The 25,003-nt window shown below is 50.0% G+C and overlaps 1 protein-coding gene across 1 annotated transcript in view; it reads right to left on the reverse strand.

Moving 5' to 3' along the window:
* RAB35 (RAB35, member RAS oncogene family) overlaps positions 1 to 24,282 on the reverse strand; it is a 53,475-nt gene extending 29,193 nt beyond the window's left edge. The window contains exon 1 of the mRNA XM_075320322.1: positions 24,126 to 24,282. Within this exon, the coding sequence (XP_075176437.1) occupies positions 24,126 to 24,177 (52 nt within the window). The 5' untranslated portion in view covers positions 24,178 to 24,282. The remainder of the gene's footprint in view (positions 1 to 24,125) is intronic.
* Positions 24,283 to 25,003: the final 721 nt, after the last annotated feature.

Consider the following 25,003-nt stretch of genomic DNA (forward strand, 5'->3'; position numbering starts at 1 on the left):
CCCGTCCGGACGCCATTATCTCTTCTGCGTCCTTGGTGTCAGACATCACTGGCGCAGCTCCGTCCTTTGTCCTATCGCCGATACTGCTGTATGCGCTCCATACACAGCGCTGGACAGCATAGGGATAGCACTTTCTAGCAGTCCTTTTAAGGGCTCGTAATGGCAGGGTTAGAGCCATAGGTGACAGGTCCTGAAAACAGCGACAGCGTCTGTGTAGCAAAGGTCAGGGATTTCGTCGCTGCATTTCCCCATTAGGAGGGAATAGAAAGGCAGGCTTCCATTCCTCTACCCAGAGCCCCACAATCCTGGCACTGTACCCTCCTGTCCTCTGCACACTCCAACTCATTATAACTAAGCCATTATACTAGCAAACACTCAGTGTACCTAGTGGCATCCTAAACGTGGCTATTGGACTTTGCTATAGTCCCACTAGTGCAAAGACATTTGCAGCACCTCTGCCTGCATTGCACACTCCAACTCATAGTTACTAATCCATTATACTAGCAATTTATGCTGCCAGTTTAAAGGACCGTAGTTGCATTGTCAGGGATATTTATTCTTAAATATTCTGCTGTTAATAAAGCTAGACCACCACTGCAATCTACACCACCTCTCAATTTTTACTACCACATTTTCAGTGCACAATCTTGTCGCAATCAACATGAGTGGTAAAATGACAGATGCTGGTGGAAAGGGGAAGAGGCGTGGTGGAAAAGGAAAAAAAGGGTTTGTCCGTGGGGAAGGTGGCAAAGCTCCATTATCATCTGCTGAAGATAGACCATCTACCAGCAAAAGTAAGATGTCTACTACTTACCGTGGACAATCCGATGTGCTCCCTTTTTTACGGACACGAACAACAGGAACAAAGGTAGATGGCCAAAAAAGGAAAATGTTTGAATGGATCTCAAGTGGTCCAACAAGTGCCCTCTCAGCCACTTCAAGTACCGCATCCAAAAAACACCAGTCCTCTGAGTTGTCATCCCAATCAAACTTGCTTTCTCCCAGCTCTGAAGTCTCCATCAGCCCTGCACAGTATGGTGGAACTGAGATGGCTGAGTCTGCAGAGCTGTTCAGTCACACTATAGCCTGGGAATCAGAGGTCTGCTCCCAAGCTACAGTGAGTACAGAACAGGAAATGGTCTGCAGTGATGCCCAGAACCTTTGTGACTCTGATTCAGGCCGTGAGGACCAAGTTTCTGAGCATAATGTTGACCCTTTGTCACAAACTGTAAAGGTACCGTCACACTAAGCAACTTACCAGCGATCCCAACAACGATAGGGATCGCTGGTAAGTTGCTAGGAGGTTGCTGGTGAGCTGTCACACTGCGACGCTCCAGCGATCCCACCAGCAACCTGACCTGGCAGGGATCGCTGGAGCGTGGCTACACGAGTTGCTGGTGAGCTCACCAGCAACCAGTGACGAGCCCCCAGCGCCGCGTGGAAGATGCTGCGCTTGGTAACTAAGGTAAATATCGGTAACCAACCCGATATTTACCTTTGTTACCACTGCACGGAGCTACACGTGCAGAGAGCAGGGAGCAGCGCACACTGAGCGCTGGCTCCCTGCTCTCCTAGTACAGCACACATCGGGTTAATTACCCGATGTATGCTGCAGCTAAATGTGCACAGAGCAGGGAGCAGCGCACAATGCTTAGCGCTGGCTCCTTGCTCTCCTAGCTGCAGGACACATCAGGTTAATTAACCCGATGTGTCCTGCAGCTAGCTACATGTGCACAGAGCAAGAGCCGGCAGCACAGGCAGTGAGAGGCTGGTATCGAAGGTAAATATCAGGTAACCAAGGACAGGGCTTCTTGGTTACCCGATGTTTACATTGGTTACCAGCCTCTGCAGAAGCCGGCTCCTGCTGCCTGCACATTTAGTTGTTGCTGTCTTGCTGTCACACACAGCGATCTGTGCTTCACAGCAGGACAGCAACAACTAAAAAATGGCCCAGGACATTCAGCAACAACCAACGACCTCACAGCAGGGGCCAGGTTGTTGCTGGATGTCACACACAGCAACATCACTAGCAACGTCACAAAAGTTGTTAGTTAGCAGCGATGTTGCTAGCGATGTTGCTTAGTGTGACGGGGCCTTAACACCTGTGGTTATAGACAATGAGGAACATACTGATGAAGATGAGACGCAGATACCCGATTGGGATGACATCTTAAATATTCGGTCAGGGCAAGAAGAGGCTCGGTCTGAGGGGGAGGGGAGTGCAAACACAACAATTGATAAAGTTCTAGATCCCACCTACTGTCAACCCACAGTCAGGCACTCGAGGAGGTCAACAGAGGTGGTGGAGGAGGATGCAACTGATGACGAAGTTACCTTGCGCCTTCCTGGACACAGTCGGAGTACTGGTAGCACGTCTACAACTGCATCCTCAGCCACCACTCTGCCTCTGAGCATTATTCGGGGTGGATCAACAGGTCGCATGGCCTCTAAGCCTTGCCTAGCCTGGTCCTTTTTTGACATAGAAAAAGATCGCCCCAATTATGTGATCTGTAAAATTTGTCATGGTTCTCTTAGTAGAGGTCAAAACCTCAGCAGTTTGACAACTTCTTCCATGAATCGTCACATGAATAAATATCATATGGCCCGGTGGGAAGCTCACCGTGCTGCAATGCGGCCTAGCGGAGCGAACCATCCACCGCCTGCCCCTTCCAGTGCATCCGCGCGCTCGTCATCTTCTAGGACTGTGGGGACAGCTGTCACACCTGTTTTTCCACCCACAACTTCCACCACTGTAACCGCAACAGGCAGTTTGCTTGGTAGGTCGTCAGTTGGTTTGGAAGGGGAAACAAGTGCGTGTGTACAGCTCTCTCAGACATTGATAGCACCAACGTTGGATGAAGGCAACATCATGTCTCCGCCTGCACTTTCCTCACAAACCTGCATTTTTCCAGGGGCACCCTACTCAACACCGTCTACACACAGCAGCCAGATCTCTGTCCCTCAGATGTGGTCAAATAAAAGGCCACTTCCTGCGACCCATGACAAAGCTAAGAGGTTGACTCTATCCCTCTGTAAGCTGTTGGCTACCGAAATGCTGCCTTTCCGCCTAGTGGACACACAGGATTTTAGAGACCTTACGTCTGTCGCTGTGCCCCAGTACCAGATGCCTAGTCGCCACTACTTCTCTAAGGCTGGTTTCACACTACGTCTTTTTAACATCCGTTGAAAACGTTATTTTAGCGGAAGTACGGATCCAGTGCAAATGCGTTTTCATTTCAATGCATTTGCAATGGACTCGCGTTAACATCCGTTCACCTGCGTTTGCGTGCGTTATAGTGCGGATCCGGTGACTTGCAGCTTTTTAACATGTTTCAAAAACGCCACTTGTAGCGTTTTTGAGCTGCGTCAAAATACTGCAAGTCACCGGATCCTGACTAAACAGCACGCAAACGCAGGTGAACGCTGGTGTGCTGATAGGCAGGATCCTGCTTTTGTACTGAGCATGCCCAGAAAGTACTGAGCATGCCCAGAACCAGTCTCGCGTGATCTGTCTCTCTCTCCTCTTCCCTCCCTCACCCTCTCTATCTCTATCTCTGTCTCTGTCTCTGTCTTTCCCCCTTCCTCCCTCTCCCACCCGAGAGCTGCGGACACTCGTAACCAAGGTAAATATCGGGTAACCACTTCTCTTAGTTACCCGATGTTTACGTTGGTTACGTGTGCAGGCAGCCCTGCTACTAGCAGCTGCAGACACTCGTAACCAAGATAAATATCGGGTATCCAAGGCCGATGTTTACCTTGGTTACCAGCGTCTGCAGCTGTCAGAAGCCGGCTCCCAGTCTAGTTCCCCTCACTCCCGATCACATGACTCCAATGCCCGCCCCTAAACATCCAGTGCAGGATCCTGCAAAATAACAGATGCGTTTGCATACGTTATTTGCTGTAAAAGCAGGATCCGTATTTCCGCTAAAATAACGTTAAGGACGGATGTTAAATAAACGTAGTGTGAAACCAGCCTAAGAAAGGTGTGCCCGCGCTACACCAGCATGTCGCACACAACATCACCGCTTCCTTGAGAAACTGTGTGTGAACGGGTGCATTTCACCACCGATACTTGGACCAGTAAGCATGGACAGGGACGTTACATGTCGCTGACTGGGCACTGGGTAACTATGGTGATAGATGGTGAAGGGTCTGCTGCACAAGTCTTGCCGTCCCCACGACTTGTGTGTCAATCCTCTGTCTGTCCAAGTTCCGCCACTGCTTCTGCATCCTCCACCTCATCTGGGTCCTCCACCTCCGCCCCAAGCCTGCCTGGTCAGGCCACCAGCGTTCTCACTGCGCAGAAGGAATCACGCACCCCTCATTACTATGCTGGCAGCAGAGCGCAACGGCATCAGGAGGTCTTTAGCTTGACATGTCTTGGGAATAAGAGTCACACAGCTGAGGAGTTGTGGTCAGCTCTGCGGTCCGAGTTTAATAAATGGTTGTCTCCACTCAACCTGCAGCCTGGTAAGGCCGTGTGCGACAATGCTGCAAACCTGGGTGCGGCCCTTCGCCTGGGCAAGTTGACACACGTGCCTTGTATGGCTCACGTGTTGAACCTTGTCGTCCAGCAATTTTTAAAACACTATCCCGGCCTAGATGGCCTTCTGAACAGGGCACGAAAACTGTCTGCTCACTTCCGCCGTTCAAGCGCCGCAGCTGAGCGACTTGCATCGCTCCAGAAGTCTTTCGGCCTGCCGGTTCATCGCCTGAAATGCGATGTGGCGACACGCTGGAATTCAACTCTCCACATGTTACAGCGACTGTGGCAGCACCGCCGAGCCCTGGTGCAATACGTCATGACGTATAGCCTGGGCCAACGAGATGCAGAGGTGGGGCAGATCACCCTGATGGAGTGGTCTCAGATCAAGGACCTATGCACCCTTCTGCACAGTTTCGACATGGCGACGAATATGTTTAGCGCTGACAATGCCATTATCAGCATGACGATTCCAGTCATTTACATGCTGGAGCACACGCTAAACACTATTCGGAGTCAGGGGGTGGGACAACAGGAAGGGGAGGAACTACAGGAGGATTCATATGCGCAAGACACAACAACATCACCAAGGTCCAGACGTTCATCATCACCAAGGCGCCAGGCATGGGACCATGGGGGACAGGGATCAACAAGGGCGCATAGTAGCAGGCTAAATGTTGAGGAAGGTGCAGGAGAACATGAAGAAATGGAGGATGAACTGTCCATGGACATGGAAGACTCAGCAGATGAGGGAGACCTTGGTCAAATTTCAGTTGAAAGAGGTTGGGGGGAGATGTCAGAGGAAGAAAGAACGGTTAGCACCTCTATGCCACAAACACAGCGTGGACTTGGTCCGCATGGCTGTGCAAGACACATGAGTGCCTTCTTGTTGCACTACCTCCAACATGACCCTCGTATTGTCAAAATTAGAAGTGATGATGACTACTGGCTTGCCACACTATTAGATCCCCGGTACAAGTCCAAATTTTGTGACATAATTCCAGCCATAGAAAGGGACGCACGTATGCAGGAGTATCAGCAGAAGCTGTTACTCGATCTTAGCTCGGCTTTTCCACCAAACAACCGTGCAGGTGCAGGGAGTGATTCTCCCAGTTGTAACTTGCCAAACATGGGACGGTCTCGTCATCTTCAACAGTCTACCCGTACCAGTAGGACCGTATCTGGTGCTGGTAACAGCAATTTTATGGAATCTTTTCATAACTTTTTTTAGACCCTCTTTTGCAAGGCCACCAGAGACAACAAGTCTGACACATAGTCAACGGCTGGAGAGGATGATACAGGAGTATCTCCAAATGAACATCGATGCCATGACTTTGCAAATGGAGCCTTGCTCCTTTTGGGCTTCAAATCTAGAAAAATGGCCAGAGCTCTCCAGTTACGCCTTGGAGATTTTGTCGTGTCCAGCTGCCAGCGTTGTCTCTGAACGTGTCTTCAGTGCTGCTGGGTGTGTGCTGACAGATAAGCGCACGCGTCTGTCCAGTGACAATGTGGACAGACTGACGTTCATCAAAATGAACAAGTCATGGATCCAGAAGGAATTTACTACCCCTGTCTCATCCTGGGGAGAGTAAATGCTTGTGGATTTGGAAAGTGCTTGATGCAAATCAAAACATCCTGTTTGCAACTAGGGCACAACTGCTGCCACTGAAGGGGTGGGTGTGTGTGTGGCCCAATTTTTGTAAAAAAGGGAGACTCCGCTTGGAGTAACCTTGCGGTGATTTACATGATTTTAGAAGGGCATGCCATGCCTATATCTGTGTCTCCTCCTCTTTTTCCTTGTCCAGCTCTTTTGTTTTCGCATGAGTATATGTCCTTGTCACTTTCCCATGTTGTGAGTTGTTTGTCACCTTTTGGACACCTTTGAGGGTGTTTTCTAGGTGTTTTTATGTGTTTGTGATTGCCTGCCATTGTTTCCTATGCAGTTCGAGTTCTGTTCGTCGAACGTTTGACGAGCCGAACTCGAACGGGACCTCCGTTCGGCGAACCGACCTCGAGCCGAACCGGTTCGCTCATCTCTAGTCCCGAGTCATCTCATCTATAGTGCAGAGTGATCAGACAGGATTCATTCCATGCAGAGCCACATCTATGAATCTCAGGAAATTATATTTGGGAATTCAACATAGTTCTGAGGTACCGGGGGAAAGGGCAATTTTGTTTTTAGACGCCGCTAAGGCGTTCGATAGCCTTGAATGGGAATATATGTGGGCTGTACTTCGGAAAATGGGCTTTGGACATAGATTCATAAATTGGGTAAAACTGCTATATGACTCACCGGTGGCGAAGGTTAGGGTTAATGGCAGGGTCTCCGAGTCTTTTCCTCTTGGAAGAGGTACTAGACAGGGGTGCCCGCTTTCACCCTTGCTATTCGCGACTGCAGTGGAGCCGTTGGCAGTGGCAATACGGAAATCCAGGGAGGTAGAGGGATTTCGGTGTGGAGCCGTGGAACAAAAGATATTATACGCAGACGATCTACTCTTATATTTAGACAGGGTACGTTCCTCGATTTTGCCAGCAATGAATATCATTCGGGAATTTGGACAGAGGTCTGGTCTACGAATCAACTGGTCCAAGTCGGCTTTAATGCCGTTGGACCCCCTTCCGGGGGACTTTTCGGACTTACAGATTCCAGTTCCTGTGGTCCGGGAGTTTAAATATCTGGGAGTAATTGTCAGCCCAATCCCGAAGGATTTCCAGGCCCTAAATCTGGAACCCCTGTTACAGCGATTCAGAGCAAAAGTGCATACCTGGTGCCGTTTGCCGCTATCAAATATCGGCAGATCCAATTTAATTAAAATGGTAATGATGCCACAATTACTATACCTTATACATAATTCTCCAGTGTGGATATGTAGGGAATTTTTTGTAAAAATACAATATTCCGGGAACTTATTTGGAAGAAAAAGCAAGCTAGGATTCGACTGGAAGTGCTACAGCGGGGAAAGGAGGAGGGAGGACTGGCGGTACCAAACCCATATATATACTATATAGCCTCCCAGATGCAACATCTGAGGGGTTGGGGCAAAGAAGGAGGGTATGATACCAGTGGTGATATAGTGAGAGAGGGATCAGAATGGAAGTACCCAGGTTGCCGGTTGGATGTGGGACAAAGACAGATAAATGGGGCACGATATCCCACACTGGCTATGATATTCCGGGTGTGGGACAGGGGTAAGTCTCTTTTGGGGATAAGCGGACCTACAGAGCTCTGGCCACTGTGGCAGAACCCAGACTTGCCAGAAATTAAAAAATTAGTAGGGTTCAGAGGATGGGAGGATAAAGGGATCCATTTAGTGTCACAAGTACTACAAAATAATACTCTTAAAAGCTTTGAACAACTGAGAACGGAGTTTCACCTTCCGCATGTCTTCTTTTATCAGTATTTGCAGATGAGACACGCACTGGAAAGACAGGGGAGGACAAACCCGGTAACAGTGACACATAATCAAACATTACATAGGCTGCTTACATCTGAGTCCTCTAAGGGTCTTAAGGTCCAGTCACACTAAGCAACTTACCAGCGATCCCAACAACGATAGGGATCGCTGGTAAGTTGCTAGGAGGTTGCTGGTGAGCTGTCACACTGCGACGCTCCAGCGATCCCACCAGCAACCTGACCTGGCAGGGATCGCTGGAGCGTGGCTACACGAGTTGCTGGTGAGCTCACCAGCAACCAGTGACCAGCCCCCAGTCTCCTAGTTACAGCACACATCAGGTTAATTAACCCGATGTGTGCTGCAGCTAAATGTGCACAGAGCAGGGAGCAGCGCACACTGAGCGCTGGCTCCTTGCTCTCCTAGTTACAGCACACATCGGGTTAATTGCCTGATGTGTGCTGCAGCTATCTGTGCACAGAGCAGGAGCCGGCAGCACAGGCAGTGAGAGCGGAGGAGGCTGGTATCAAAGGTAAATATCGGGTAACCAAGGACAGGGCTTCTTGGTTACCCGATGTTTACATTAGTTACCAGCCTCAGCAGAAGCTGGCTCCTGCTGCCTGCACATTAGTTGTTGCTGTCTCGCTGTCACACACAGCGATCTGTGCTTCACAGCAGGACAGCAACAACTAAAAAATGGCCCAGGACATTCAGCAACAACCAACGACCTCACAGCAGGGGCCAGGTTGTTGCTGGATGTCACACACAGCAACATCGCTAGCAACGTCACAAAAGTTGTTCGTTACCAGCGATGTTGCTAGCGATGTTGCTTAGTGTGACGGGGCCTTTATTTCGGAACTATATAAAAAATTACTACCTGCCCATCTGGAAACACATCCATTGCTTGTTAAAAGCTAATGGGAACGAGACGTCGGTCGCCTGACGGAAGGCCAGTGGTCTGATAGATTGGAACAAGTTCCTAAACTGGCGGTATCGGAGTGCCAAAAGCTGTCTCAAATATATCTCATCCACAGGGTATATAAAACTCCCAGTCTACTATTCAGGATGGGACTTAGACCAAACGCACAGTGTGTTAGGTGTGGACAGGATGATGCCCATTTGATGCATGTTATGTGGGAGTGTGGACACATTGGTGATTTCTGGAACCAAACCCTGGGACTTATAGATCAAATATATCATATCACAATACAACCGTCGCCCCGCCTGTGCCTGTTGAGTCTGTGGGAAGGAGAAGTGGATCCGGATTCTCCAACAGCCCTGGGAATAGCACGTATCTTGTACCAAGCAAGAAAGCTACTTGCATATCACTGGTTAGACCCTCTACCACCAACATTACCAGAGCTCAAAAACAAATTAAATAACGTCATAAGATTGGAAAGGGGAGTTTATTTAAAGGGAACCTGTCATCAGAAATTTCGCCTAAAACCTAACAGATTCCCCCTCTGCAGCTCCTGGGCTGCATTCTAGAAAGGTCCCTGTTATTATTGTGCCCCCTTTCTGACCCAAAAAAAGAGTTTATATCGAGGTACCTTTTTGGCTTCTGATTCTCTAAATGTGTCACGGGGGCGGGCTGCCTGATGGCCGTTATTCTGCCCCCTGGTCCTGTATGCCGCCCCCATCGCCGATTTCTATACTTCTGGACGCCGCCCACTGCTCCAGCCATCCCCGCGCATGCCCAGTACTCATCTCTCGTGGATGAGCACTGTGCCCAGTGTCACCGGTGGTGACGTGCGCGCAGGGTTTAGATTATGGGCGGTGCTGTGATGTTAATTACCAAGCAACCGCCCATAATCGCGGGACCGCGCATTCCCCCTCGGCCTGCTTCTTTCTGCGCAAGCGCGCTGCTGCTGAACTCACGTCACCTCCTTCCCATCTTGCCCTGAGGCAGGAAATAGATGGGAAGAGCGCGGAAGCAGGAAGCACGAAGCAGGCCAAGGGGGAATGCGCGGTCCCGCGATTATGGGCGGTTGCTTGGTAATTAACATCACAGCACCGCCCATAATCTAAACCCTGCGCGCACGTCACCACCGGTGACACTGAGCACAGTGCTCATCCACGAGAGATGAGCACTGGGCATGCGCGGGGATGGCTGGAGCAGTGGGCGGCGTCCAGAAGTATAGAAATCGGCGATGGGGGCGGCATACAGGACCAGGGGGCAGAATAACGGCCATCAGGCAGCCCGCCCCCGTGACACATTTAGAGAATCAGAAGCCAAAAAGGTACCTCGATATAAACTCTTTTTTTGGGTCAGAAAGGGGGCACAATAATAACAGGGACCTTTCTAGAATGCAGCCCAGGAGCTGCAGAGGGGGAATCTGTTAGGTTTTAGGCGAAATTTCTGATGACAGGTTCCCTTTAAAAAGAAAAACATTGAAAAAGTTTTACAGCATTTGGCGCCCATGGATGGAGTTGCCGGGCCTACCCTCTAGTGCACTGGTTCGGGATGCAATGCTGGACCGGTTACTGTTGTGCCTGCAGTGATGGCATGTGTGAGGAAGGAATTAAAACTAGTCTTTTCTGTGGCGAAATGGACTTTGAATGAAGAGGTGAGAGAGGACTGGAACGGTTTCATGGATGACTGCACGGAGAGGGAGGAGCAGGAGAGTATAGCAATATGATGTGGAGCGACACGGCTGATGGAGGAGGTGTTCCTGTTAGTCTGAGGCATTATTGCATAATTTAAGTTTTGTTTATTTGTAGAGCCACGAGGTTTGTAGGCTCAAGCTATATAATATAATTATGATTTGAGAACTCTATTATATTTACATATATGCAGAGAAAGAACCTGATTTATAAATCACATGTGTTTATCTGTTTATTGTTATCAGTTATATGAAAAGTGAAATTCTCTGTATTGATCCCTAATGATTTAATAAAAAAAGATCTGATTAAAAAAAAAATGCTTAACTAAACAAAAATGTCCAGATTTGTCATAATAAACAAGCAAAAACTGTTCAAAAAAGTGACCCAAAAGGTGTATAGAAAAAAATAAATGGAATCACTAAAAATGTAACTGGGTCCTGCAAAGAATGCGGCCCCTCTCAATTTCTTTTTTTCTATCAGCTGCGTTTGAGACCCCTGATCTACACAGATGCGTAGTCAGCATCAACTGTGTATTCTAAGGGTACCTTCACACTTTAGCGATGCAGCAGCGATCCGACCAGCGATCTGACCTGGTCAGGATCGCTGCTGCGTCGCTACATGGTCGCTGGTGAGCTGTCAAACAGGCAGATCTCACCAGCGACCAGTGAACAGCCCCCAGCCAGCAGCGACGTGCAAGCGACGCTGCGCTTGCACGGAGCCGGCATCTGGAAGCTGCGGACACTGGTAACTAAGGTAAACATCGGGTATGGTTACCCGATGTTTACCTTAGTTACCAGCGCACACCGCTTAGCTGTGTGTGCAGGGAGCAGAGAGCCGCGCACACTGTGCGCTGGCTCCTTGCTCTCCTAGCTACAGTACACATCGGGTTAATTAACCCGATGTGTAATGCAGCTACATGTGCAGAGAGCAGGGAGCCGCGCACACTGCTTAGCGCTGGCTCCTTGCTCTCCTAGCTGCTGTACACATTGGGTTAATTAACCCGATGTGTACAGCAGCTACATGTGCAGAGAGCCGGAGCCGGCAGCACAGGCAGCGTGAGAGCTGCGGAGGCTGGTAACTAAGGTAAATATCGGGTAACCACCTTGGTTACCCGATGTTTATCTTGGTTACAGCTTACCGCAGCTGCCAGATGCCGGCTCCTGCTCCCTGCTTGCTTCATTTGTCGCTCTCTCGCTGTCACACACAGCGATCTGTGTGTCACAGTGGGAGAGCGCCTTTGAAGAAAACGAACCAGGGCTGTGTGTAACGAGCAGCGATCTCGCAGCAGGGGCCAGATCGCTGCTCAGTGTCACACACAGCGAGATCGCTAATGAGGTCACTGCTGCGTCACAAAAAGCGTGACTCAGCAGCGATCTCGGCAGCGAGCTCGCTGTGTGTGAAGCACCCCTTAGGATGGGATTTATCTGGTCAAGGTGGTGAGAGTTGGGGGTCAACTAAGTAAATGAACCAGGAATCTGTTTTTTAGTGCTTGCTTCCATAGAGAGATCATTGAGGAACCATGCTTAATGACGTGACCTACTTCTTACTGTAGACACAGGCATATATCTATTCTTTGGACCAGCGTTTTAGGTTGATGGAACTTTTGGGGCATATGCACATGGGACAGCATATGGCCAGTGATTCCAGTATATTACTTTACCAGAGTTGTAGATTAGATTTTATTAAATCCACACGCTAAGAAAATCCACAGTGGAAATTGATCTGAACACATACAGGGCAAGGGGTGAAAGCTGATGCAAATCACATAATTTCCAAGCAAAAATCAGCAACAAAATCCACAAGAACCATACACATATACCTTGACTACACTGACAACAGCTGTTTTATTGTAAATTGTGCAGGGAAACCGTGAACAGTCCTCAGTGGCACAGGGATATTGTGGTGTAAAGCCACAGCACGACTACTACGTGGGAACACCGCCTTAAAGACCATAAGATGAAGTACAGGCTTTTGATTTGTGCTGTTCATTTTCCATCTCACTGAAGTATCACTACAGCATGCGTATGTTTTTTTATTGCACTCGAACAATTAGCCATCAGTAATTTAGGTATCCAATGTAGGTAATTTAAAAGAAATAAAAACATTGGAGTGGACTTTTAAACAACCAAGGGTATGTGCACATGTTGCGTTCTGGCGTGACAAAAAGCAGTGTTTTGTCACTACATGTGCCTTTCAAAAAGCATCCAAATCGCTGCATTTTGGATGCATTTTTGACAGTGCGTCCCACTTGGCTCTGCTACATCCCCATAGAACATGGCTGGCTGCAAGACAGAGCCGCGCGATCAGTATGAACTCGGATGAACTTCACCTGACTTCATTGTCATCACGCGGCTGTGCGTGTGCCGGGGCCTGATTTGCGATCACAGGTGAAGGACTCCCCGGTGACTGCAAATCCCCTTAGTGACTGAAGTGAGCTGCACGATCAGCGGTGCTATCACTCCGGTTACCCGCGGCCACAGCTGGAGTCCTCCACCTGGGTAACCCGATTGACATCGCTGACAGCGCGACTCACTTCAGTAGCTGCGTGGATCTCACAGAGAGCGGTCGTGGTCTGTGGCTGCTCCTGTCAGCTTCATGTAACAGAGCTGAAAGCGTCGTGGGACCTCTGTGGATTACGCCAGACCTGGAGGAGTATTTGGAGATTTTAATAAAGTGGTGAAAGAGCACTCCAAATAAAGGATTTTTTTGGGAGTATGTGTTTATTTACATTTTCTTACAGGTTAACCATGGGGGGGGGGGGTATCTCAGATGCCTGCCATGATTAACCTAGGACTTAGTGGCAGCTATGGGCTGCCATTAACTCATTATTGCACCAGGGCAATTCGGGATGAGCCGGGTAGAGTCCAGAGACTGTCGCATCTAATGGATGCGGCAATTCTGGGCGGCTGCTGGCTGATATTTTTAGGCTAGGCTGGGGGGCTCCCCATAACGTGGGGCTCCCCATCCTGAGAATACCAACCTTCAGCCGTGTGGCTTTACCTTGGCTAATGGGGGACTGAATGCAGTTTAAAATTTATTTTACTGCACTACATAGACCCGTCCACCAGTGGCTGTGATTGGTTGCAGAGAGAAAGCTGTCACTCAGTGTGGAGGCTCGTCTGAATGCAACCAATCATAGGCACCGGTGGGGGGGGGCAAGCAGTGAATACAAGATGGAATAATGAGCGGCCGGCATTTTCAAAAGCAGGAGAAGCCACCAGAGCAGTGTGACAGCCGTGCAGCGCCCCGCCCGTGATCAGTCAGTGATTGGTGAGTATGAGAGAGGGGGAGGGAGACAGACAGAGACCGACCAAGCGATAGAGAGACCGACGGACAGACAGAAAGAGACAGACATGGACAGAGAGAGAGACCGAAAGACCTGCGTTCTGTTTGTAAAAAAAGCATGCAGAACGCAACAAAAATGCAGTGCAAGCGCATTTTGGTTGCGTTTTGACACACCTCATTGATTTCAATGGGTGGAAAATGCAACCAAAACGCACAAAAGAAATTACATGCTGCTTTTTTAAACGCATCGATTTTGTCAAATATTTGGCATCCAAAACACAGCGTTTAAAAAAGCAACGTGTGCATGGACTTTGTCGACTTCTCAAAGACTTTGCTGGGGAAGCCCAATAGTGACAAATTCTCTTTAAGGGGGACAGAACAAATGTTAATCCGATCGTTCTGACCCAATACAGAGGGCATATCGAGGGCAGCACTGTGCTCTTCTGAATAGTAGACCCTCAACGCCGTTACACTGTGCCACATCGCACACAATGTCGCGCAGGGCCTACTCATTAGAAGAGGCAGCAAGAATACTAGTAAGGCTTGTAGAGCTCTGGGTCCAGGAGCCACAGACTACAAACATGGCTGATGGACCAGGGTCCTGCAATATTGTCGATAACTATAATTGAAAATAATGATATCAAGTGTAATACTACAGGAATCCTGAAAACATGACCTGTAAGGACTGCTGAAGGGTATGAATCTATACAAGCGGGTAATCCTCTGGCGTTTTCACTTTTAGAAAAGTTGACCCAAATGTGGCCTGTCATGTGGAGAAAAAAAACCTAAATCAGATAATCCACACCCTCCCCGGGTCCACCGCTGGCTTTACAGCAGCTTCACTCAGTGTTTCGGCTGCAGCTCACTTTGACCGCTAATATACGGTAATCAACAATTTTGGAGTTTTACATAAGAAATATGGGTGTCCACCTATCTAAACATGGTAAACCCCTTTAAGTTTAGTTTTATAGGAATTTTATGCAGAAAACAATACAAAATGGAATAAACAATGACCAGAAAACCACTAGACAAAAGCAAAGTACAGATCAGCTGGTAAAAGGTGTAGATTTGTCATAGCAAGAGGAGGAAGGCTAATCTGAAAACAAAAGGTGGCCATCAACTAAAGCTGGGGGGGCACTGTGCTTAACAGTGCATTGATAGCATCTGTCTGGACCCATTGAAAAATGCACACATACAATCTGGATATGCCATAAATGGCTCGAGATATAACCCCTATACCTTAATGTGTAGGGCAGGGGTCCCCAAACAGTCGCTCGTGAACCACATGTGGCTCACCGTCGGTCACCGGGAATGTACAGGGCCGAGGGACCATCTGTTTCTCAGGGCTGGCGTTTATTGGTGGGCACACTGGGCAGCTGATTCAGGGCCCCCGCCTTTCAATCATAAATTTCAGCAATAGTATAAAATTCTGTACTATTGCTGAAGTTTCCGCAGTTGCAGAATGTCCTTTGATGACATCACAGTCATGTAACTCACCTATGGTCCTAACGCTGCACTGCGAGAGTCCAGGCCTGCACATTTGTAGGACCTGGAGACCCTGCCTCTATTCAAATGTATGCGCGTCAAATGTAAAAAAAAAAAAAAAAAAAAGGAAAAAAAGGTTTTAAACATAAAAAACCCCTAAAAATTCAAAATCAACCACCTTTTGCCCCATTAAAAATAAAACTGTTAAAAAAATTAAAAATATACACATGGTAGCGGCACGTTCAAAAACGCTATAAATAAAGTCAATTAATCTGATTGGTACACAGTGTAGTGAGAAATTTTTTTCCCAAAAGCCAAAATTACATTTTTTTTGGTCGCCGCAATTTTTTTTTTTCAAAAATGCAATAACAGGCGATCAAAACGTAGCATCTGCATAAAAATGGTATCATTAAAAACGTCAGCTGAAGATGCAAAAGAATAAGCAGTCACTGAGTCATAGATCCCGAAAAATGACAATTCAACTGACAAAAGCACTACAATTTGTTAGGACAAACTTCAGAATTTTTTTTAAAAGTAAAAGTATACATGTTTGGTGTCTACGAACCCGTACCGACCTAAGACATGATATGGACAAATCAGTCTTACCATATTGTTAACACTGAATAAAAGACCCCAAAAACAATCGGGCAATTGCACTTTGTTTTGCAATTTCACCAAACTTGGAATTTGTTTCCCGTTTTCCACTTCACTATATGGTAAAACTAAGGATTTCCTACAAAAGTACAACTCGTCCTGCTAAAAATACTCTTTCATATGACAATACTGATGGAAAAATAAACAAAGTTATAACTCTCGGATGAAGGGGAGGAAAACACGTAAATGAAAACCGGGAAATCACTCTAGGGTGAAGGGGTTAAGGCCACAGATCCATCACATGATGGACACCAAAAGCGCTCAGTGGCTGACTATAACCTGGTTTATTGGGTATCCAACATTTTACAAGAAAAAATAAGCTGCACTATTGTTCCTGCAGTTTATATTATAGCTGTGAACTGAGGGTAGATCAAAGTAATGTAATGTGCAAGCTCAATGAAAGGTCAAGGACCACCCGCGCATGCGCACTACAGTACTTTGATCCGCTCCCAGCCAGGCAGATCAAGTGCGCATAAGCTGGAGCACAATGGACAGCTCTCTGTGAAGGACACAGGAAAAGTCAAGCACATGGGGCTGGGCAAGAGGACGGTGATCCAACAAGATGGAAGCGGCACCGGACTGAGACCAGCAACAGCTGAGTATTATAAAGGGGTTTTTCTTTTGTGATACAGATTGCCCTGGGCTCTTAGGCTATGTGCCCACGCTGCAGAAAATACGCAAATTTTGCCGCGGATTTCTCGCGGAAAAGCCGCGGATTTTCCGAAAATCTGCAGCACAGCTACTCCCCAGCCATTTCTATGGCATTTGGGAAATGCTGTGCCCACGCTGCGGATTTTTCCGCAGCGGAAATCGTGCGGATTTCCGTGCGGAAAAATCTGCAGCATGTCAATTATTGTAGCGGATTTCTCCGCAGGGTCCCATATACTTACCTGCCTTCCATGATAGAGACCCGAGTCACTTCTCCGTCCGGTGTACAGCAGCGCGGTGGATCCAGCCAGGTACAGGAAGGAAGAGGTGGGCGGAGCCTGCACGAGCTCCGGTCATGTGACAGCCGGAGCTAGTTCAGGCCCGCCCACCTCCAGCATAGTGAAACCAGACGCTGCCTGACAGTGACCCGGCCGCCGGAAAGCGAGGTGCTGCATGATGGAGGTAAGTATAAACTTCCCCGATCACGGCAGCACTTGTTCTGCATTGAGGATGCAGTGCCGAAGCCATAATACTGTATCCTCAATGCAGAATGCCCGCACCATATCCGCACGACATTCCGCAGCATGGAAACAGACAAAGGTTGTGGTGCTGTTTCCTGGGAGCACCTGCGGAATGTCCTGCGGATATATCCACAGGACACTTTTCCCCGTGGGCACATAGCCTTATATACTGTACAGCATTCTAGAATGCCTGTATATAAGGGCTCACTGGTGGAGGCCGCAGCTCATAAGGGAAAATCCTGGTGCTAGGTAAGGCTACTTTCACACATCCGGTTTTTGCTCTGCGGCACAATACGGCGCTCTGCAGAAAAACCGCAACCTTTTTTTTGCCGCCGGTTGCGGGTTTTTTTTGCATAGACTTACATTAATGCCGTATTGTGCCGCATGGGCTTGCGTTCGGTCCGGTTTTTGCCGCATGTGGCAGATTTAGCCGATGCCGCGGCCGGATGGAACTTTCCCTGGCACGTTTTTTGCTCCAGCAAAAAAAAATTAAAAAAAAAAACAACAAAAACCGCATTGCGCCGCATCCGGCCGCTGCGGCGCATTTTTCAATGCATGCCTATGGACGCCGGATGCGGCGCAATGCGGAAAAAAATGCATCCGGCCGCCGCATGTGGTTTCTTCCACTGCGCATGCTCAGTAGCATGCCGCAACCGGAAAAAAACAGACGGGCCGCATGTAAAAACTTATGCAAAGGATGCAGTGTTTTCGCCGCATCCGTTGCATAGGTTTCACAGCCGGATTGAGCCGCACTGCTCAAACCAGATGTGTGAAAGCAGCCTAAGAGGTAAACAATGACACAGTTAAAGCTCACTGTAAAATCAAAACTAATACAAAGCTTCTAAGTCGAACACAGAAAAAGCTACGGACGAAGAAACTGTATAAGGCCTCCTTCACACATCCATGTCTCTGGTACTTCTGACGTCCGTTTTCACCCATGGACACAAGTGACCCACTAAAATCAAAGGATTTCACACAGACCACAGACTAATGTGATCCATGTGACACGTAGCGGAGAAAACGTGTCACATAAAAACAAAGAATTTTTATACTTACCTGTTTAAGGTGCTGCTGTTGCTTCTGGACCCTCATTATGCTCACTGCATATGCACAGCACTCACCGCGGACCCATAAGTAATAGCAGCGCCGAGGACAGGTAAGTGTACCAACCTTATCTCTGCTAGGTAGCATAATATGGGGGGACCCTACCTCAATTTTTTATTAATTTATGTTTACTGTATGATTGAATCCTGAGGATCGGGTCTGTGATTGTAAGCGTCAGACACGCTGTCACTCAGCGTTGGGGCGCATATGACTGCAACCAATCACAGGTGGTGGTGGTAGGGGGATGCACTCAATAAGTATGAGGCTAATGAGCGGCCCAGGAAGTGAATGAGCGGCTGCGGGAGCAGTTACAGCCTTGCCGAAGACTCGTCAAGTATAGTAGAATTCTTCCGCTCTGCCTTATCCCTTTCCACTCTTCCTCTACATTCCCCCCCCTTTCTTTTCTCTCAGCTGGTGCGAACCCTTCCCTGTTCAGAGATGTCTGAGGGATCTTTAGGCACTTTTGCCTCCTTTTCGGTACTTTTCTTTCTTGTCTATGATAAAAACTGAAAAAGAACGGACCCGTTTGTCAATTTGTGGGGTTGGCACAGATGTTAGTGATTTTGTATTGAGATGTATTCTCCCAAACTCTGTTGAACTGTTTTTGTCTGTTTTGTCAACTGACTGCTTTATGGTTTGCAAGGGTCTGTTATATAAATAAAGAATTTAAAAAAAAAAAAGTATACTAGAATTATTTATTTCTACATTTTTAATTACCTAAGTGGTGGGCCTGGCACTCAGGTACCTCTGAACCCGTGGGGGGCGGGGGGGTTGGGGATTGTCGAACTTTACAGTCAGATGCATCCATCACTATTTTTCACGCATTGAATAAAAAAAAAAATGCATTGTCAAAAATGCATAAAAAACCCTGTTTTCTGGAGGCGTTTTTGAGCCTCCGGCTGCGTTTGTGGTCACAGGCTGCATTTATCTTCGTGGTTGCCACAGAGATGCAGCGTGCACACATACCCTTAATGAACTTGGCCTAGGGCTACATTCACACTTCCATGTCAATTGTTACATTAGTGAGATGACTTTTTCTCTCAAATGTCATCATATTACATCCGTGTTCCATTTGTTATTGTTTTCTTAACCATTTTTTTTCCGCTGAAGCAGGTACCGTATTTTTCGCTTTATAAGACGCACTTTTCCTCCCAAAAATTTGGGAGGAAAATAGGGGGGTGCGTCTTATAATCCGAATATAGCGGTACCTGGGGGTCCTGTCTGTGCAGTGATCGGGTGCGTGTGCTTGCGTGCGGCGGCAGCCGGGTACCCGTGGCTGTGTGCCGTCGGCCGGGTGCTGTGCGCCGGCGGCTACCTCCCTCACACAGGCACCCGGCTGCCGCCCACACGCAAGCACAGGTACCCTACTGGCTGCCACTCTGTGCGTGCGGGGCTGGGCGGCTGTGCAGCAAGTTACCCAGTTTGTCCGCGGTCCCACTTTCAAATGATGGCGCCGGGAAGCGGGCGCGTGCGCAGATGGAGCTCTTGGATGAGAGCTTTATCTGCGCACGCGCTGCTCCGGGAGTCAGCGCATGCGCAGATGGAGCCCTGAGATGAGAGCTCCATCTGCGCATGCGCCGGCTCCGGGCGCCATCACTTCAATCGGGACCGCGGACACACTGGGAAAACACCGCATCGGTTTGCTCCACCACTGAGCCGTCACCGCCGCTGCCACCACTGAGCCACCATTTGATCCGGGACCGTGGACACTCTCACTGCACCGGCCTGTTGCACGACTCACCCGCCGCCCTGCTGCCGCCATCACAGACCCCGTGGCTCCTGCCGGCGCGCCTGCCACCACTGACCCGCCGCTCCTGCCAGCACAACCTGTGCCTCTTGCGACCCGCTTCACCACCAATGCTGCCCCCCTCCGGTAAGAGAACACTGGAGTATAAGACGGACCCCATTTTTCTTTACCTTTATTTATGTCTAAATTTGGGGTGCGTCTTATAATCCGGTGCGTCTTATAAAGCGAAAAATACGGTAATTGTCTGATCTTAAAATTATTAATTGACAACCTCAAATCAGTGGAAAACAGCTGAAGCTCGCATGGATCTCTGAAGTACAAAGTATGTCATCCATGATTCATTCATTTTCCACACATGCCAGTAGATTTTAATGGACAAAGCCTTATATGCAAAACGGATGACAAGAAGTCCACGTGCAGAATTATTATTTGGTGAGGTTTTTAACTAAGTATTTGTAGCCAAAACCAGGAGTGGGTGAAAAACGCCAAAGTGGTGCTGTGTTTCTATAAGACTTTTCCTCTGTCCCACTCCTGGTTTTGGCTACAAATACTTACGGTAGTTAAAAAAACTCACCAAATACTCAAGGTGGGCACGTGGCCTAAGACATACTCTGAGTCTTACAGACAGACCACAGGAGACAGTCATCCGTCTTTAAAATGAATGGAAGACTAGATAAGCGTGCTGTCAAAGAAAAAAACGGACAGTACACAGATTTGTCACATGGATACGTGACTGCAGCCTTAGCCTGACCAGAAAAAAGCCTAAGAGGGGTTGTCAAGGCTTGAGGGTGCACGTTTCCAGTCACTATGTGACTACAGACTTGTGAACCCTCACAGCGTGCGCACTGTCAGGATTCTCCAGTGATGGCGTCGGGAGGCAGCAGTCATGTGAATGCAAATACTTCAAGCCACAGTCAGACTAGACCATATCCAGCCTCAATCAATTCACTTGTATTGAAGGGACTGTTCCCTTTATAGCCATCACATAACCACATGTATGCAAATTGCTTACTTACGGTGCTTCAGGCACCGGAGATCGTGACAGCAAGCACACTGCGCACTGCGAGGAGTCTCAAGCCTTCAAATCACAGAGTGAAGTAAAACTGGACAACCCCTTTAATAAATTTTCCCCTAAGATTGCTTTAACTTTGACCTATACAGTATGACATGTGAAATTCCATTGACGGCAGGAACTGTGACTTATTTCCGAACAGAAGACTGGAGTAATGCTGGCCATGACCCCCATGTACTGCCATATAGACAGACACAAAAGTGCCAGGCGGCACACACTCCAAGCTGCACGTGTCCAAGGAAGGCATCCACAGTATAACTTGAACAAAAGGACCGGCACTCCAAATCTTCTGGAATTTTTTACAATTTATTCCACATCATAAGTGCACAGGCGTAAATAACGCGTTTCGGCTAATAGTGAGCCTTTTTCACATCTACATCCATATACACATACACAAGCCGCCGCTACAAAGTAAACAATTGGGCCTCATTCCGGAGTCCGTTTTTCAGGCACATGTTCTATCCATGCCTTTCACGAACAGAACACGCCCCCATTACGTCTTCACGGCTAAACGTGTGTTTTTTGCGGTATCTGTAAGAATAAAAAAAGGATCAAACTTGCCCATTCCAATCAGTGTCCATGGAAAAAAAATGGACAGCAAAGGAACGCAATACACGTACTGCCCGCTCTCACCGTTTATAGGTAGAAGATTGTAAACTTTTCTTCCCCCCATAAAAGAAAATAGATGCCATACAACACTAACAAAAACGAAAAAACAAAACACGTCGTCTGAATGAAATCTTAGGGTTTGATCACACAAACAACCCGGATAATGTGCTGCGCGTCACTGTGATAGCAAAGTGGTGAGAATTCACCAAATCTCATCCGCAGCGGAGAAACGTGGCCAGACACTGACCTGCAGGATGCCATTGTATGCCACAGATTTAACCCAAAAAGACCCGTAACAAAGCCACAAATTACTCATGCACATCCACACTGCAATCTGACTGGTGTTGTTGGTGTATGGTCAGCCCGGCCCGGCCAGGACATACAAGACTGTTCGATCAGTCACGAAATCCATAGTCGGTGCTGACACTGTGGTACGCGCACAGACTGAGAAACATGGACGTCTGTGTATGTTGGTTTTGGGAGAAAGTTCTTTCATTAAAAGTGAAATCATTAGTCCATGAAGGATCTTTCATTGAAGGAATACCAGAGGGGCAGACAAGGAGAGCCACGATGCCCGGGGGGGGGGGGTGGACCTAGACAGGGGGGTGGGGGGGCCCAGACAGAAGGCGAGCCGCGAAGCCAGGGGGGGGGTGGACCTAGGCAGGAGGGGGGCCCAGACAGAAGGCGAGCCACGAAGCAAAGGGGGGGGTGGACCTAGACAGGAGGGGGGCCCAGACAGAAGGCGAGCCACGAAGCCGGGGGGGCCCCAGACAGAAGGCGAGCCACGAAGCCAGGGGGGGGGGCAGACAAAAGGCGAGCCACGAAGCCGGGGGGGGGCCCAGACAGAAGGCGAGCCACGAAGCCAGGGGGGGGGCCCAGACAGAAGGCGAGCCACGAAGCCAGGGGGGGGGCCCAGACAGAAGGCGAGCCACGAAGCCAGGGGGGGGGGCAAGACAGAAGGCGAGCCACGAAGCCAGGGGGGGGGGCAAGACAGAAGGCGAGCCACGAAGCCAGGGGGGGGGGCCCAGACAGAAGGCGAGCCACAAAGCCAGGGGGGGGGGGGGCCCAGACAGAAGGCGAGCCACGAAGCCAGGGGGGGGGCCCAGACAGAAGGCGAGCCACGAAGCCAGGGGGGGGGGCCCAGACAGAAGGCGAGCCACGAAGCCAGGGGGGGGCCCAGACAGAAGACGAGCCACGAAGCCAGGGGGGGGGCCCAGACAGAAGGCGAGGCACGAAGCCAGGGGGGGGGGGCCCAGACAGAAGGCGAGGCACGAAGCCAGGGGGGGGGGCCCAGACAGAAGGCGAGGCACGAAGCCAGGGGGGGGGGGCCCAGACAGAAGGCGAGGCACGAAGCCAGGGGGGGGGGCCCAGACAGAAGGCGAGGCACGAAGCCAGGGGGGGTGGGGCGCCCAGACAGAAGGCGAGCCACGAAGCCGGGGGGGGGCAGACAGAAGGCGAGCCACGAAGCCAGGGGGGGGGGGGCCCAGACAGAAGGCGAGCCACAAAGCCAGGGGGGGGCCCAGACAGAAGGCGAGCCACGAAGCCAGGGGGGGGCCCAGACAGAAGGCGAGCCACGAAGCCAGAGGGGGGGACCCAGACAGAAGGCGAGACACGAAGCCGGGGGGGGGGCAGGCAGAAGGCGAGACACGAAGCCGGGGGGGGGGCAGGCAGAGGCGAGACACGAAGCCGGGGGGGGGGCAGGCAGAGGCGAGACACGAAGCCAGGGGGGGGGGGGGGCAGACAGAAGGCGAGACACGAAGCCGGGGGGGGCAGACAGAAGGCGAGACACGAAGCCAGGGGGGGGGGGGCAGAAGGCGAGACACGAAGCCAGGGGGGGGGGGGGGGGCAGAAGGCGAGACACGAAGCCAGGGGGGGGGGCAGACAGAAGGCGAGACACGAAGCCGGGGGGGCAGACAGAAGGCGAGACACGAAGCCGGGGGGGGGGGGGGGGGGAGACAGAGGGCGAGCCACGAAGGCAGGGCAGGGGGGGGCCCAAACAGAAGGCGAGCCCCGACGCCAGAGGGGGTGGGGGTGGTTTGGGGGGCAGACAGAAGGCGAGCCCCGACGGGGGGTGGGGGGTCGGCCAGACAGAAGACGGGCCACGACGCCAGGGGCCAGGCTAGAGGCCACCATTTGTACCCTTCCAACCAGTGTGGCCATTCCTCCCTGTAATACCATCTCATTGTAATGCCAATGAGCAGATGTACCAGTGTGTGGCACCAGGCACAGCCATGCCGCAGATAAGCCCCCGTGCTGTGACCTGCCGGGGGCCGGGCGGGGACTCTGGAGGCACAGACAGTACCTGGTGGCTCGGTGCAGCACAGCTACATGATGGAGTGCTGCCAGTGCCGCTCACACACCGGGTCCTGTGCTGCCGGTGCAGGCAGTGAGCACACAGCAGAGATCTCGCAGAGCAGGGTCACCCGCCTGTCACTCAGCACCTCCTGTAGTCGCCGGTGCTGACCCCCATCGGCCTCTCCCTGAACAGCCCGGTCCTCCCACCCTGGGAACCCGCTCTTACCGCTGTCTCCGATAATCAGCAACTTGAACAGATGGTCGTAATCCCGGGCCATGTTGGCGGCCTGTGCAGCTGGTGGGCCGGCTCCCGGGATCCGCGCGTTCCGCTCCGACCGAATCCGCTTCCCGGACAAACAGCCGGAAGTGACAGCGAGATTGCGACAAGTGCGCAGGCGCAGACCACGCCCACGGCTGCCCCACCTGAGCGCGTGCCCGGGGCGGCTCCCTTCTGCGTGCGCGCGCCTCTGACAGTAGCGCGCTGACACTGAGCCGCCATTTTGACAGAAGCTATGAGCTCCATACATGTAGATACATTGCAGCAGCTCCGCCAGGAGGCGCTGTGGGCGGGAGTGTCACCGTGTGTGCTCTCGGTGTGTACGGTATTGCCTGCATTTATTTCCAGATATTTTTGGCCCCGGGCTATTTTATGTACTCCAGACATGTTGCCACAAATTTTGCACACTTTTGTGAAAAGTGATATTTTTTGCAAAGTCACAAAAAAGAATAAAGACAAAATTGAAGACGATTTTTCACATAATCCATGGTGTAAACCGATTGTGAAATATGGCACAAAAATAGAATGAAGCCCACAGGACATAAAGAAAAAGGACATAAAGGCACTCTGCCAGTGGGATCAACCCTCTATATAACAGGGCCGGACTGGGACTCACATTCAGCCCTGGCATTTGGGGGTACACAGGCCCACTTGTCGCGTGGTGAATCATGTGTGATATCTTTGTGCACTTGTAGATTGTGTAACACAACCATATAACATGTAGTCACAGCTGTGACCAGCTTACAGTCCTATTTATTGCTTTATTTGCTGCTATTTTCCCTACAGAGCTCATAGATAATGAAGAGGATGCTGCCCTCCATAGTGCT

Source organism: Anomaloglossus baeobatrachus, chromosome 1 (assembly GCF_048569485.1).
Source record: "Anomaloglossus baeobatrachus isolate aAnoBae1 chromosome 1, aAnoBae1.hap1, whole genome shotgun sequence".
Taxonomy (NCBI): domain Eukaryota; kingdom Metazoa; phylum Chordata; class Amphibia; order Anura; family Aromobatidae; genus Anomaloglossus; species Anomaloglossus baeobatrachus.